This window comes from Lytechinus variegatus, chromosome 5 (genome assembly GCF_018143015.1).
Source record: "Lytechinus variegatus isolate NC3 chromosome 5, Lvar_3.0, whole genome shotgun sequence".
Lineage (NCBI taxonomy): Eukaryota > Metazoa > Echinodermata > Echinoidea > Temnopleuroida > Toxopneustidae > Lytechinus > Lytechinus variegatus.
In genome coordinates this window covers 43556702-43573245 of record NC_054744.1, presented here as the reverse complement: position 1 = coordinate 43573245, position 16544 = coordinate 43556702, and the positions used below count along the sequence as shown (strand labels likewise).

At 33.7% G+C, this 16544-nt stretch overlaps 1 protein-coding gene across 1 annotated transcript in view; it reads right to left on the bottom strand.

The window, feature by feature from the left end:
• LOC121416234 (putative ammonium transporter 3) overlaps positions 1-16544 on the bottom strand; it is a 43848-nt gene that overhangs the window by 12785 nt on the left and 14519 nt on the right. The window contains exons 2-4 of the mRNA XM_041609741.1: positions 14267-14422; positions 11040-11150; positions 665-808 (exon numbers count right to left, since the gene is read on the bottom strand). Of these exons, the coding sequence (XP_041465675.1) occupies positions 665-808; positions 11040-11150; positions 14267-14422 (411 nt within the window). The remainder of the gene's footprint in view (positions 1-664; positions 809-11039; positions 11151-14266; positions 14423-16544) is intronic.

Below are 16544 nucleotides of genomic sequence, written 5' to 3'. Positions count from 1 at the left end.
CTTAAAAAAGAACTACAACTTGTCCGATAGATCTAACTTATCACATGGAAAGCAAGTGTTCCCAATACCTAGAATACATGATCTGTTCAGAGGGTTCTATATTATGAAATCAATAGTGAGATCGTTCCCAAAGTTGTGTACATAATGACATAGATGAATAGATTACTTTAGTCAGATAGTTGAGATTGGTTGACCAGTCACTTTTTGCAATACTGGGCCAAAATCTGACGTTGGACTCAAATTAAAACCAATTTTTTTACCAAATCAACACTGTTAGAACTCCGGTGTTGATTTAACACCAGCTCGAAATCTACGCATGTCCACCAGAGAAGTGTTAAATAACACCAGTTTCGCTTTGGTCTAACACCAGACAGGTGTTTATATAACACCAATTAGTATTAAAACTGCATTGGTTTTGATTCCAAACTGGTGTTGTTTCAACACTTCTCTGGTGTGGACATTTATAGATTCCGGACTGGTGTTAAATCATGGACCTACTATAGTCCATCACGGTTAAATCAACACCGGAGTTTTTGCAGTGTACCAACTGATCCTAGTGTCCTTTATTACTCGGTTTCATGATGTATTTTGGAATATGATGGGTGCAGGGGCAATCGGGGAGGTATATTGCCCCTGCACCCCACCTCCATCGTAAACTCCTTACCAGCACCCGCTATATCAACAGCACCCATTTGATTGAATATACCAGTCTTTGCCCAGATCCAATGAGCTGGAAAGCAGTAAATGAGAGTGTTTACCAAAGAGAAAACACAATATGCTTCCAGTTTAGTCCTCTCTGCCATCGCACCTGAAAGATAAAAAAGAAGATCCATTTAATTGATAAGCACATAATTTCTTGAATGATCAAAACCACCGTGGTCAAATTTTATTGTGTAATTAGTTTAAGATGACAAAGAAAAAGAATAATCTGGTTGAGATATTCGTGAAAGTATTTTCATCTTAAACTGCCCTCAATATACATTGAAATATCAAAACATTAGAATGGTGATATCAAAAGTGTTAATTGACGAATATAATTAGCATTGACTAGAATATTGAAAATTCATCCCCATTTCATTTGTCGACTAGCACTGATCATTTACTTGTCATGCTTTTACCACCCACGTCTGAATAAAGTAATTTGATAAAATAACACTTACATTTCAAATGCTTAATATGTTTAATTTGTGAAGTGAACTAGGCAACTGATAGAAAACTGATCAATATACATGTTATAAATGAATATTTAACTTTCATTTTCTGACCTGCATTTATTAAAGAAAGTTAACCCAAGCGTCAAACACGTCTTGGTAATATCAGAACATTTAAGAAAATATTAACAAAAGTTTGATAAAAATCAATGAAAAAATACTGATGCAGAAACTTGTCTCTTATTTTTAAAAGGACAAATAATATCATAAAATTTCCACAAAATAATGCATTTTTGGACGTCATAATTTCTATGCGAGTAATTATTGGTGAGCCATGCGAGGTAACGATGACAAATGAATGTCATATCTGGTCACTTTGAATCAAAATATAGCCTGCCAACATCAGCCCTCTTTATGCACTGTAATTATTTGGAATGAAAAGTGTAGTATCATAAATCGAATACAATTTCCTTGCAATAATTTGAGCATGGGGGGGGGGTTATATAAGAAGAATCGTACCTTACGAAGAGGGAAATTTCGATGTCTCATAACATGGCAAGAAAATTATTTGACCGATTTATTAATAAGGCAACAACGGCAGGGTAAAATTGGCTTCCATTCTTACCCTCATGCTGTGAATTAGGAAGGGGATAATTGGTTGGTAGTTTTCTGGAAACCTAGAACTATAAATTAATATGTAAATGTCGATATTCAGCTAAATGATGCAAACTAGACCTATATGATTGCTCTTCCAAGAATACCCATGACAAAAAAAATGATTTAATGCAACTATATGGGGCGCAAAAAATCCTTGACATACAAACTTCATTTTGTTATTTATAATTTATATAAGAAACTTTCGCTGTTGTAAAACAAATGTCCAATCATGTGAACACACAATTGATTAAGATAATTGGTTTCCTTTATACGCTCCCTCTATAATTCTTTCATCAACAAAATTAGAAGACTATCGCAAACAAAAAACCAATTAATTCGCCTCAGGAAAATTCGACAGGGGAAATAAACATGATGGATTACTAACTAACGAAACAATTAATAGTTTTATCTAGTTGGTAACAAACAGGAAATTGCCATCATGACTTTTTGATATTCACCATCATCTACAAACAAAAAATAAGCAAGCGGACCGAACCATGTATTTTTTTATATTCCTCAATGGCTAACTGGGTCAGGAAAAAAGAATATGCATATTTGATTCATATATATACATGCGTATCTTTTGAATATATGCAATGTTAGATTTACGTCCTTTATTCAATGATCACGGGAATAATGGTTAAATGAAGGAAAAAATGTTAAATATCCTGTTTTGGGTTCCTTTTGAATTATTATCGACAATATTTTACCGAGGTTGACAGCAATAAGAATGTTATTACAAACACTCATATACTGTGTGGTTTTATTCAGGGAATACAATTTGTATTTCTTTCTAATTCATTTAAATTATTGTTCAAGTGCTATATTTATTTTTTTATGAAACGCCATGGGCACCAAAATGTGAATTTTGACCTGTGGTCTATATAAGTAGGCGCCATTATTATTAGTAGTAGTATTAGTATTATTATTATTATTATTACTATTATTATTATTATTATTATTATCATCATCATTATTATTTCCATTGTCCACAACTTGATGTTCTGTTGGTATATTAAACAGCAACCGGACTTCTTCCAGAAATCTAGGGTTATTGTTCTATATTCTATCAAATGGACTGACCGTGGTGTGAAAGTAGTATTAGACCACCACGAATTATTTCATTAAATGAACAACTGATATCGTCTTAGTTTTAGTTAGGTAGTTCACTATCACAACAATTAAATTTTAATCAGTGAGGACCTTCTCTGGATTGGTTTGAAAGATTCTTTATCCCTGACCTACCAGGCTTTTATTACCCATCAATGAGAAACCGGAACTTTCTTGCTGTATACCTCGCATCTCCTTTCACATCGTCTCCATCAATTCATTCAATGAAGATGAAGGTGACAATTTAGCAAGCCTTATTTATTCTTGAATGCGGTGGACATCAACGGTTCTGTTCATAGACTTGACGGTCATTTTGTCATTTTCATCGGACACCACTTTAATTAAAAAGGGTCAGGTTTTCTAGCTATCAGGTTATATTCTTATAAACATGCATTAATTTGCTTACGTAGCTAATTAATCAATGTTTTCTGTAAACTATAGTTTTCGATGTACGAATGCAACGGTGCAATATCACCGTAAAGACATTCGAACGTTTTTCTTTTTTAATGTGAAAGTTCTTTTCCAAACTCGCACCAATTGTTTAATGATAAATCAGAAATAACTCATTCTTCCAAATATGTTTTTAAGCATGTATGATATTGATGTGACGTTTTCTTTTTCTTCACAATCATAACACAAATCATTCTTACGATCTTAATTATCAATGGCTGCATAGGTCTGAACCTTCTACTATCATGTCATTTGATGTGCAAACCAGTATATTATAAACAAATAATCCTGACGATTGCATTATTTGGGTAAAATCCCTGTCCACAATCGCTGTGCCTTGTAGCCTTTTATAAATAATAATAATAATAATAAATAACATTTATAGGGCGCTTACTACTGTTGTTTCTAAGCGCACTGTGTTCTGTTTATGGTTTGTACTTGGGTTGAAAAAAAAAGTGGCAGGGGATAATGAAACAGGTAATACAACTATTGTAATAATCAAAACTAGTGTGCACCTCCAATTCACCGACCCACATCTGTGAATCATCTATTAAACAGGTAGGTTTTGAACTGATTCACAGACTTGGCATTATAAATGTAAGATGGTAGCTTATTCCAAAGGGAATTCATCTTCTTTTATTTCATCATTTTCTCTGCTTTACTTACTTCCTATTGTCCTTTATTATAACGTATCCATTAAAAGCTCTTATGAACATACATGCATTTTCATCGTCCTTTCAATGAAATTTGTACAGAATTATGTGCCCAAGTTTAAGAATAAATGTTCATTTGAACTTGAACTTCAATTAATTTTCACTCAACTCCCTTCGGGGTAAAATGAATTAAAGGGGAAGTTCACCCTGAAAAAACTGTGTTGTAAAAATTCAGAAAAATAATATAAAATTTTGTTGTAACTTTGCCAGATTTTTTTTTATTTGTGACGTCATATACTAGCAGCTTCCCATGTACATGCATCGTGAATTATAAAAAAAATCAATCAAACGCCATTTTCCCAAAAAATTGAAAATTCTTCTTAATGTATCATTACTATATCAACAGACAAATTATTTTAATCCAGTTCTGGATAGATGACAATTTTAATCAACATGAACCATTGGTAAATGAAATTCATGCATTTAGGACAGGTGCTCGTATGACGACACAACTCAAAAATTAAAATTCTGATAATTTTTTAAATTTTCATTGAATTTCCCTCAAACCTTCACCAATTTTATTATATCTATCATTATTACTTATTATTTTCATGCTACTTTTTACGATAATAAAATCACGAGAAATCCATTAAAGTGATGTAACGTGTATCAAAATTGATCAGTTTAATGACATAATGTGATCCCATTAATATTGCCGCTATGTACAAGGCTGTCGAGATATGACACAAAAAATCGAGGGGGCCTTATTTTGATAATATTTACATGTATTAGTTATTATAATTTTTTATTCCATAACTGTGTAAAGCGCTGTGAAACGATTATATATTGTAAGAGCGCTAAATAAATGAACATATTATTATTAAGATTTAAGTCATGCTAAACACTTATAGCTGTATATCACCGGAAAGCTTATTTGCTTCAAGTAATTCATCATCAGCGCGATTGTTTTATTTCTAACATACCTAAAGGGATACCCCCCTCTATTTTTTGTGTCATATCTCGACAGCCTTGTACATAGCAGGCAATATTAATGGGATCATATCATGTCATTAAAATGATTAATTTCGATACACGTTACATCATTTTAATGGATTCCTCATGAAATTAATTTCACTCTCCGACATCATACATGATATAACGAACTTAGCGCGGTATTAATTCATTTTCAAAGGTTTGTAGGTGTTCCAATGGAATATATGCAGTTAGACCAGTCTAGTGAGTGACTCGACAGATCTGGGCTGGAGCCCATTGCAAATTGACATCCACCTAATACTATTACTTCATGTACGTGAAATATGAAGATATTCTTTTCTTATGATAAAGCTGCATATTATGTCAGAAAATATTATGTCACCAGAAAGTAGATATAAAACTTTGGTAACAAAACTATGTATAAAATTCTGCCATTCGTATCTCAAATGTAAAAATATACCGATAAATCCTATGTTATATGACCCTTTGATCACTGTAATTCTTGGTAATCATGGTTAGCTTTAAATACATTTTTCAATTTAAATACCTTTAGAACATTTATCTAAGAACGTCAGTGATTGTGTCGCTATCTTTTATTCGAAAGCTATAGTGAAAAAAAAGAAACAACGAAGTTCTCCGTTTGTACATCATCTGACTTTTTTCTCCAAATTTAGATAACCCAATCAATGCCAATATAGTAATAGCATGATCTCAGTAACATCTTCCACACGTCATGACATTGTTTCATATACATCTTTTATCGGAATATGAATTGCAACTTGAATAGTAAATGATTTTTAGATTTATCAAAAATTGATACATGCTTCAAGGTCACATCAAATAAAGTTACTGACGTATAGGAGATAGTAAACTGCGTCGGATCTTCAAACTGGGGTGAATGAAGCAAGCTAGGAAGTTACAGACTCATATAATTAATATGATCAACCACAAGTCTGCTGGAGGATTATCATCAAGCGCGATATATTGGGCCATCTTGACCGTGACATACTCCTCGATACCAAACACGAAGCTGTACCCTTGTCTTGCAGCTGTGTGTTGCTGCACCGTTGTTCAAGAGCGAAGACGACAAAGTTTGAAGTCTTGTTTCTTGACAGTCCTGAGGACTCTAATAACTTACCATATATACATTCGGAGTCTTTAAAGTCAAGTCCAACCCAAGAAAAAATGTTGATTTGAATCAACAGAGAAAAATCAAACTAGCATAATTAACGCTCAAAATTTCTTCAAAATCGGATTTAAAATACGAAAGTTTGACATGTTAAAGTTTGGCTTATTTTTTTTCACATAACAGATATGCACGACTTGGTGATATGCAAATGGTCCAGTCGATGATATCCCCCCTCACTCACTAATACTTTTTTGTTTGTTTCAATAATCATGATAATACGTGTCTTTTTAAAGAATTGACAAAAAGGACCAACTTGACCATGTTGACTGAACAATAAAATGTTAAAATAGTAGTATTTCCAGATGTGCAGGGAGAAAGAAAACTTTATTTCTCAGGACAGAGGAAAATATTTCATACTTCAGATGATAAAATGCAACAGAAATATTAAGTGAGTGACGTCATCAGTCTCCTCATTTGCATACAGACCTGGACGTGCATATAACTGTTTTTTGTGAAATTAAGCAAAATTGAAAAAATGTTGTAACTTTCTTATTTTCCATCCGATTTTGATGAAATTGTCAAGCTTGTGTTTGTTGGATTTTTGTCTTTTTATTCAAATAAACTTTTCGTTCGGGTAGACTTGTCCTTGAACATACATATCGACGTACTATGGTATAAATGTTATACGAAACTCTAAATAGCCGTCTTATTCAGCATGTTCAATATCGCATGCAACAGCGAGTTAATTCGTGCGGGAAGGAAACCAAACAGAAAGGATATCAGGATTTCCTGTGATACCATCAGACTACCTTCAGAGTCTTGCAAATGACTGCCTATTCTATTCCAAGATTTGGTCAGAAGGGAAAGAAAGACATCAATCTTTTTAGAAAGCTGATGCGTCGGAAAGAGCACAATAATAATGTGAACACACAGTTAAAACTCACATAGGACATGTCGGAGATGTCCACATAGTAAAACCATCTTATCATTGTTATATTTGAGCATTTTAACAGTGTAAATCAAAAGTTCTCAAAGTCCACACTGGCGGATCCAGGGGGGGCACAGCAGGCCCGTGCCTCCCCCCCCCCCCCCTTTGAGAAAGAAAATTAAAATTTGTAAATGTAGAAATGCCGTAAAAACAGAAGTGTGTCCCTCCTTTTGAAAGTGAAGAGACCTTTTTCTTGTCAAATTTTCCTCTGAAAATTTGCCCCCCTTTTGGAAAATTCTGGATCCGCCCCTGATATGTGTGTGTGTATGTATGTTTCCTTTCATTTTAACAAAAATGAGATACATGTACATGCATTACAATAACTAACGTTTACATGGGTAGAATAAAATATTTGATTGATTCAGATGCTTAATTGGGGGAAATTCCCGGTGGTTTATTGTGAAAACTTCTTCTGAAAAGAACATACTGCCTAGCACACATGTGCTCGAATTTTCACAGAAATCTTGTTTTATATCCGCATATACATGTATTAGCTTTTGTCAATGAATAGAACGAGCGCAAATAAAGTGGCCAGCCACAGTATGGCCTTTGAAATATTTCTCCATTTTTATTGCCTATCGTTCCATCGATCATTTTCACCTGAACTCGACCCATGGTCAACATTTTGAATATTTAATTTGCCTTTTATTAATCCAAGGATATTAAATTGTTTGAAAGTATAATTGATGGGGTAGAAACTGATGATAGTTCCTTGGTTGACCATTATGGATAAAAAAAACCATATGCCTATATGTGGATGCATATATGATGTATAGAGAGTGAGAGCGTGTGAGAAGTAGCGAGTGACATGGATGAGTGTCAATGAAAGATGAAAATAAGAGAAAAGGAAGGATTTGTATGTGTGTAAGCGAATAGAGGGTGGTTGGGATATGCGTGGGTGTGTGTGTGTGTGTATGCTCTTTTAATAGGGAGTAAGAAAGACAGACAGACAGAGAGGGGGAGAGAGGGGAGAGAGATGGAGGAAAGATGGGGAGGGAGAGAGGGGGTGGTAAAAAAACCCCTCTAATGCAGGTGAGGGGGGAAAAGATGAGGGGCAAGGGAAATTTGATCACTAATTTTAAAAAGAGATACTACAATAGAAGAAAGAGACTTGAATAAATGAAGTACGTAAAGAAAGGTATGAAAGGGAGAGGAGGGAAGAGAAGAGAACGGGGAGAGTACAGTGATGTACTTTATGACCTTGGTACACAGCTTTTCTATGAACGGGATGAAGGATATTTCATTCACATTAACAATAATCCATCAATACATAATTCGCTAATTAGGTAGTGCTATTTCAATCGAATTGTTTCAAATCAAGTTCCTCGTACAAGAATATACTTTATCAATAATGAAATAGGGCCCCAGAAACTATATTGATAGTTCAAGGTGACGTATTCTCCGCTTGATAGTCTTACCTGTCAAAATTATTCAAATTGATGTCAGGATGACAAAAGCAAACTGACAAATTACCATGTTAATAATATCCACGTCTTCAATGCCATTAACATACTGTACTCAATTCGTGTAACCAAACAGAAAAGGTTCTTAATAAATAAACAAATATTTTGATATTAACCCACGTATCCACCTCGTTAGGTGCTCAAGGTGCTCCTATATTATCCTGGCTAAGCTAGTCTATACCGATTCCGGTGCTCACAACGTTTTGAGGAATTACTTCCTGCCGGTTAAGTACCCAGTGCAGCACAATGTGGGTAAATCTCTTGCTGAAGGAAAATACGCTATGGCTGGGAATCGGACCAATTAACGTCCTTAAGATTGAAAGGCGAGAGTATTGACCACTAGACCACGACGCCCCACTACCGATTACGCTCAATTCACAAAAACGATTTGACAAGTTTATAAGTATAGCCAAATTTCCTCAAATAAATCCTGGCATTGGCATTTGGTGTATGTTATGGTTTAGTCTTCCCCTTTTAGTGTGTATTTATCTAAATGTCAAGGACATGAAGGAATATCGAATGTTGAATTCATGAATAACCTTTACACACTTCAATGACATCAGTCACATCATGTACGTATCACTTGGGATTATTATCACATATTGATCCCGCTCACTAAACTATAAGTAATTCCGTATAGATTCCAACAAAGGTAGACAGTTTACGATATAGGAAAATCGATAGAAATTTCAAAATCTTATTTCAGTTTCCAACACATTGCGTTTGATTAAAAGTTTTCTAAAACATTAATACTATTTAATGAAACAACTACTTATGATTTTTCATTAATTGATAATATGACTTGTGCAAGTTTTCATTTTTAATATCATATAATTAAAAGCGTTATACAGTGCGTCCCACAAAAAACGAAACCGAGATTTATCGATGATTTATCATAACTTAATCACAAATACAATAGAGAAATGGCCTACCATTTTAAAGCTTAGAATCTCCTCTTTCATCTGGAATTACTTAAATTATTTCTCATTCACGCATGAGTGAGCAAAAACAATTTGAAAAGGGGATTCCAAAAAGTCACTTGGCGGGCCGTATCTGGGTTTTAAAAAGAAAACCACATCGTTAAAAAGTTCAATATCTGCTTTTTAATTTGATACCTCAATTACAGAAAATGGTCAAGGAATAACAAAGTTCTGGTTATTTGAAATAAGGCTTGAATTTCAATAATTTCATTAAATGAAGAGATTTTACAGGCTACCGTTCAAACTCACTCGACGCTCCGTTTTGTTGACGATCAGCCATGCATTAACTGTTTTGTTACCGTGCGATAGCTTCTGTGGGAAACTGGTGAAAATACGTTTATTTACTGAAATTATGGAAATACAAGCATTGTTTCGAGAGATCATAACTTTTTTACTTCTTGACCATTTTTAGTGATTAAGGTATCAAATAAAAGAGCAGATATTGAACTTTGTAGTCATGTGACTTTCTTTTTGAAATTTAGATAACCCCCGCCAAATGAGTTTTTGGCATCCTTTCTTTGAATTGTTTTTGCTCACTCATGCGTGGATGAGGAATAATCTAAGTAGTACCAGATGAAAGGGGAGATTCTAAGCTTTACGTTGGTAGGTCATTTGTCTATTTTATTTATGATTAAGTTATGATAGATCATCACTAAATCTCGGTTTCGTTTTTTCTGGGACGCACTGTATTGAAGAGTGTTTCGAAGATGAAGCATAGTACTGACTATTCACATCCAGATAGAGTGGAATTCATATTTCTATAGGAGGCTTCATACATGGTGTATTGTTATATATTATTTAACGTATCTATGTATTATTACGCCCATCTGAAGTAATTATTTGAATCAATCAACTTCTTTTGTTTCATACCCTTAGTGGGGGCGTCGTGGTCTAGGCGTTACGACTCCCGTCTCTTAATCAGAGGGAACTGGGTTCGAAACACAGCCATGACGTATTTTTGACAGGCAGTGACTGGGGAAGGGAGTCATGATGTGTACAGTGGGGGCGTCGTAGTCATGTGGTAACGGCTCTTGTCTTTCGATAAGACGGACGTGAGTTCGAATCCCAATTATGGCATGATTTCCTTCAGCAAGAAATTTACCCACATTGTGCTGCACTTAACCCAGGTGAGGAGAATGGGTACCCGGCAGGATTAATGCATTGAACTCACCAAGCGCCTTCAGTAGCTTGAGCTAAAGCCGGGGCAATATATAGTGTGCCATAAATGCTATATAATAATAATAATAATAATGATAATAATAATGATAATGATAATAACGATAATGATAATAATAATGAAAATAATAGTAATAATAATAATGATCATTATTATCACAAGTATTATTATGATTACTATTATTATCAATATTATAATTATTATTATTATCAATATTATAATAATAATTATTATTATCATTATTATTATTATTATCATTACATACCCATTCTTGTCATAATATCTCACCTGATACTATAGTAGTAGCAGTGGTAGCAAATGAAGCCTGAAATACAAACTGAGCAAAGATCCAACCTAGCTCGTCTGCATCACCAGAATCGGTGAAGAAATGACCAACTCCTGAAAAGATCCATTTCAAGATCAATTAGCGATTATTTTGACACTGTAAAATCCTGCTTTGTTACGTGATACACTGGCCATCATACTACGTGGCTGTGCGAAGTAGGGTTGAGATGGTGATCGGCAGATGAAATGGGCAGAGAGGGAGATGTAGAGAAGGGTGGTGAGAGAGAGAGGGAGAGGGGTGACGTGAGAGAGAGAAGGGGGATGGGGAGATCAGGGGTGGAGAGGGAGAGAGAGGGAAAGAGAAAGAGGGAGGGAGAAGGGGGAGGCAGGCATAGAAGTAATTATCATTATTATCGAGTGGTAAAGGACCTTTGATAGATAAACAAAAACTACACATTACAAACCAGAACAAGAACAGGGAACAATGATGGCGAATATTGTAAGCATATATTTTTTAATTTTTTTTCATGTATTTTCTGTACCAATATAATTTAGGTCAATTCATGTATCAGTTAAACAATAATATGTTACCACCCATATTTAATTTTTCATTTAACAAAAACAAAACCCTTCACAAATATCCCACACGTCAATCCGATGAATTTCATTTACCACTACCCCGGACCATCCTTGCAAAATCAATTTTTACTTTTGAAGGCCCTAGACTCTGGGGAACTATCAATAGTAACATCAAAGAATCTCCAAGCCTTAATTCTTTCAAATATAAATTCAAAAAATTTCTTCAAGAGAACCATTGAATTTAACTCTTCATCACTCAAGCTCTTGTATTTTTTTAATCAAACATGTTTATCATGTCACGTACACTTATATATCTCTTTCGTTTTCCTGTTGATCGGCGAGGTCCGTCTGTGAGTGCTGGGGCTGGATTCTGGAGACCTTTAATCTCTCTTTTTCTTATTTCCTTTTCTATATTTATTTCCAATTTTTCTTTTTAATTCAACTGGTCATGCTCAAGTTGGTACCTTATTTTTTTTTATATGCTAAACAACTGCAAGAATATTTATTAGGAGGCTGCACTATACAAGCTCCGCTTTTTAGCAGCCTCCTCCATTCTCAACCTGATTTGTAATAATCTTGAATATAATTTTCTGTACAGGAATAATTGAAATATGTTTTGTTATTTATATATGTCAACATGTACAGAAGAAACTGTAATTGTTGAAAATGGAAATAAACGAATGAATGAATGAATGTATAAACAGTTACGGAAATATATAGGATGAAAACCTTTTTAATACCATACTGTTAAAAAATAATCAAAACAACACGGTTTACTATGCGAATCGCACAGTAGTTAATTAAACAATTTAAACAAGTGTTTAAAATCCTAAACAACAAAGGTTAAGTTCAAATATTAAATTATCAATAATTCAAGCATGGTTGTTTAAGATCTTAAACACTTGTTTAAACTGTTAAAACAACTACTGTGCGATTCACGTAGTAAACAGTGTTGTTTAAATTATTTTTAACAGTGCAGAAAGCTGAAAGAAGATGTATTGGGAAGGGGTCACCAAAGAGGTAATTGGTAACCCTTTAATTAGAGTTAATACTGCATGTAAGATCAGTATAATGCCTGTGGTGTAGGTGGTTTCTAATAGAAAAAAATATACCAATAACCCATTATAAGTGTCAAGAACATCATGAATAAGCACCAAACAATACTACTTAAATTGCCTATTTTATTCACCAAACATCGATATCGTTGAAAAGACTAAATATTCAACCTTTCTTCCCATCTTGTCGGGTTAGTAATTGGGGGAAAGCATAACTTCGTAACACCAATCAAACTATATCATATAAAGTTCTACACTGAGGTTCATTTTAATTTTACACGGTAAATTATATGTTTTGATTAAAACGTGATTGCTCAATCTTCCAGTACTTTATAGCGAGAACGTCAATTTTCCAATATCTAGGTTTCTTTTTTTTGTACGTTTTCGTTGTATAACCATTTTAATTAAACAGCCAAAGTGGGTCAGTAGACACTGATTTGAGCAAGAGGAAAAGAACCGACATTGAAAAGCAGTCGTCAATATGTAATATACGAAGAAGCTATTGCACAAGGAGTCTATACAGAAGGCTAAGTGGTGAATTCTTAAAGCTTTTTGGAGATGCATGAAAACAAAAAAAAATATATGACTGTGAAGTTGGTGGTTATCCTTCCCATGTTTAGCGCTTCGAGAACCGCACGAAAAATGATGCTTTCAGCTATTAAAAGGTAGTTTTCAGTGATGATAAGGTTGTTTTAATATCACATAAAATTATGGGAAAATATTGGTAAACATTTGATGGAGATAAGTTATCGTGGTTATGAGCGTCAGTGAAGAATTTATTTTCTGGCTTCACAGACGAGAAACATCTTCATTACATGTATGTCATGTGATATAAATCCCCCCCCCCCTTTAAGACATAAAAGAAATTCTCTCTTTTTTTGCAGGTGATCAGAAACATCATTTCAGCCCCCTATATTAAAAATATTTTTCTTCATCATTTTCCATTAAGAAATACAATTTATATTACACATGAGGCAGCTACTCACATATGACGTCACAAAACAATTAAAAAAATATTCACTATTCTCTTATTCTTTGGTAGATTCTTTACCAAACCATCAACAATGGTCACCCCCCCCCCCCCAATTTTTTTTGTTGAAACTAATATACCGTGATGGTAAACTTTCCTTCTAACCGGTTAATAATAGCACATTAATCCGACTATAGCGCATACAATGTACCATGATGTACAGTACAGACCAAAAGTTTGGAGCCATCCTCAGATTTAAAAGAAAATCATACAAAACGCTGCATGTTGCACTCATTCGAATGTATTGATACTGAATGGGCTGCAGTTCCATTACATCACACAAGCATGATGTTTCCTACACCGGTTTTGATTGCACTTCTGTCAAACCCCAGGAGGTTTTCATAATATATTCAAAATTTATGCATACTTTGAACGTGGGGTTCACATAAGTTTAATCAAAACCGGTTGGAAACAAGCAAGCGTGTGTGATGTATTGGAGCTGTCATATAGCCCATTCACTATCAATGCATTGCAGTGATATGTACGGCCCCAAAGTTTTGGCCTGTACTGTGAGTGAAAATGAGAGTAATTTATGAAAGAGACAAGAAAAACATTATCATCCATACCACAGAATGGGTTAGTTCCCTCGTCGTCACCAAAGCTTAAACCATAACCGAACATCCAGTAAGTCAATCCACCAAAGATGACATCAACAGCATTCTTTACCATGATATTGACTTCATTCTTACGGGATACCATACCAGACTCCAGGAGACCAAAACCTAAACGGCAAAATACCAAGGGAACAAGAAATCTTTTAGTTTTATTTTTTAGTTTGATTGTTGTTTTATTTTCTTATTGGTACTAATGGTTTAACAAGATTTATTTATATATCTATTCAAGTATATTTAATCAGGATAACAAGATCAGTTAAAAAAACTGTTTTACTTTATGGTCCTGATATTACAAACATATATACAGCTAAATCAATTATCTAAAATGAGATAAAAATCAAAGCATTATCTGAAAGTAATGCAATGCAATACAAGAAAATTAAAAATATGTTATATAAATAAAGTAAATGTAATTAAATTTAAGCAATTGTGAACAAATTAAAGTACATAATTCGGAGACGAAGCATTTGATAGTTACAGAACTATATAAAAATCGATTTAAAAAATTAGGATTATAAAACAGATTATATAACATGCATAAGTTGAACACTAATATGAAATAGAAATTAAAAAGTGGTATAATTTACATAAAAGTGAGGGAGTAAATCGTGTTTCATGTATTTATAAACAAAATGAATTATAAGTACAAAAAAGGGATACATGATAAGTATTAACGAATTACGACAAAGATAGGGCCTATAGGTACTATAAAACAATGTTTGGATCTATATGTGTACATGAGACAAAATGGTATATAAAATGTACATGAGACTGCATATCAAGAGAGGCAAATGAGAAAAACTGCATTTTCCAAAGGACGTCGGTTATGCAATAAAACTCTTTACACAGATGCACCTGCTCCAAATCCCCTTTTCAATCATTGAATTCTGAGTATCTATTCCCATCCCTCATCTCAATCTATCTTTCTATCTCTCTCTTTCTTTCCGATTTACCGTTCTCTTTCACTCTCTATCCTTCTCACTTTCTTTATACATACACAGTAAATATTACTTTTTTGTTGTAATAAAGACACCACACCAAGGACAGAACACTAATAATAATGATATTAGAACGCATTTTAGCATGACAAAAAAGGTATATCGTAGACATGGTAACGAAAACAAGGAAAGAGTGAAATTGATTGATCAATTATAATAATTAATTACGAAGTAGACAGATTAAAAATTGTTCCATCAGTCCAAATTAGTTAGTAGGTAATTACAAATGTTAAGAATATCACAATCGCTTTTGAAATTAGACGAAGCTGAATTGTAATCATGAACATGAATAATTATAAAACAAAAGTCTGACATAATGCTTTATATTTCCAAAGAAAAAAAAAGCACTGTTTGCATGAGTTTCCTGCCCACAATGATTTAAAAACCGAATCAAACTACAGAATGGTGTGCGTGCAGTCGATATGGCTCAAACAGACTTCAAGTGTGATTACTTTTACATGTGAATAGGGTGTCGTGCGGTCATAATTTGCAATATAATAGTTATCATTAGTTCCTTTTGTACTGTATATCTGATAGATATAACTTTTGCTTGTCAATTATATTATAAAATAAAAAAACTGTAATTTTTTATTTTCAAAGGTATTTCTGGCTTACTCGCTTTATAGCAGAACTCACCCTCACTCTCATTTCAACGACTTAACGCAATTAATTTCAGTCCTTTTTTCTCTCTCTCTCTATGGCATCAGACCAAGTTCCGCGAACACTCACGTTTCGTAAATGTTACTGGAGATGGTTAGAATGAATATTCAAGGTCTTTTGCCGAACAGTGAAATAAAAAATTGTACCTCTTTTATGTTATTTAAACTATTGATTAGCCAGATTTTATAACATATACACCTACATACATTACAACACAGTGAAATTAATATCCAACTCTTGAGTAACATATCCGGAGTCGATAAGTCAAGGAGTATAACATCTCAAAAATATCATTGAGAAATACTAGATCTCCTTGAAATAATCTGAACATAATTTAATGTCAGAAAAGGGAACTCGTCATAAATTATCGTGGTCGATCTGATTTGTGTAACTACCACAAACATAACATACCTATTTTTCTCTATTTATCTTGCATGTATTTTCTTCCAAATTACACAAGGGCGAAACAATGTATTGTTGTAAACGATTTAGTTCTTTCCATAATTTGCAGCGTATAATTCGATTTTCGTCGAAAGTGGATTGAAATAAAATTCTTCACTTGTCTTAGTTAG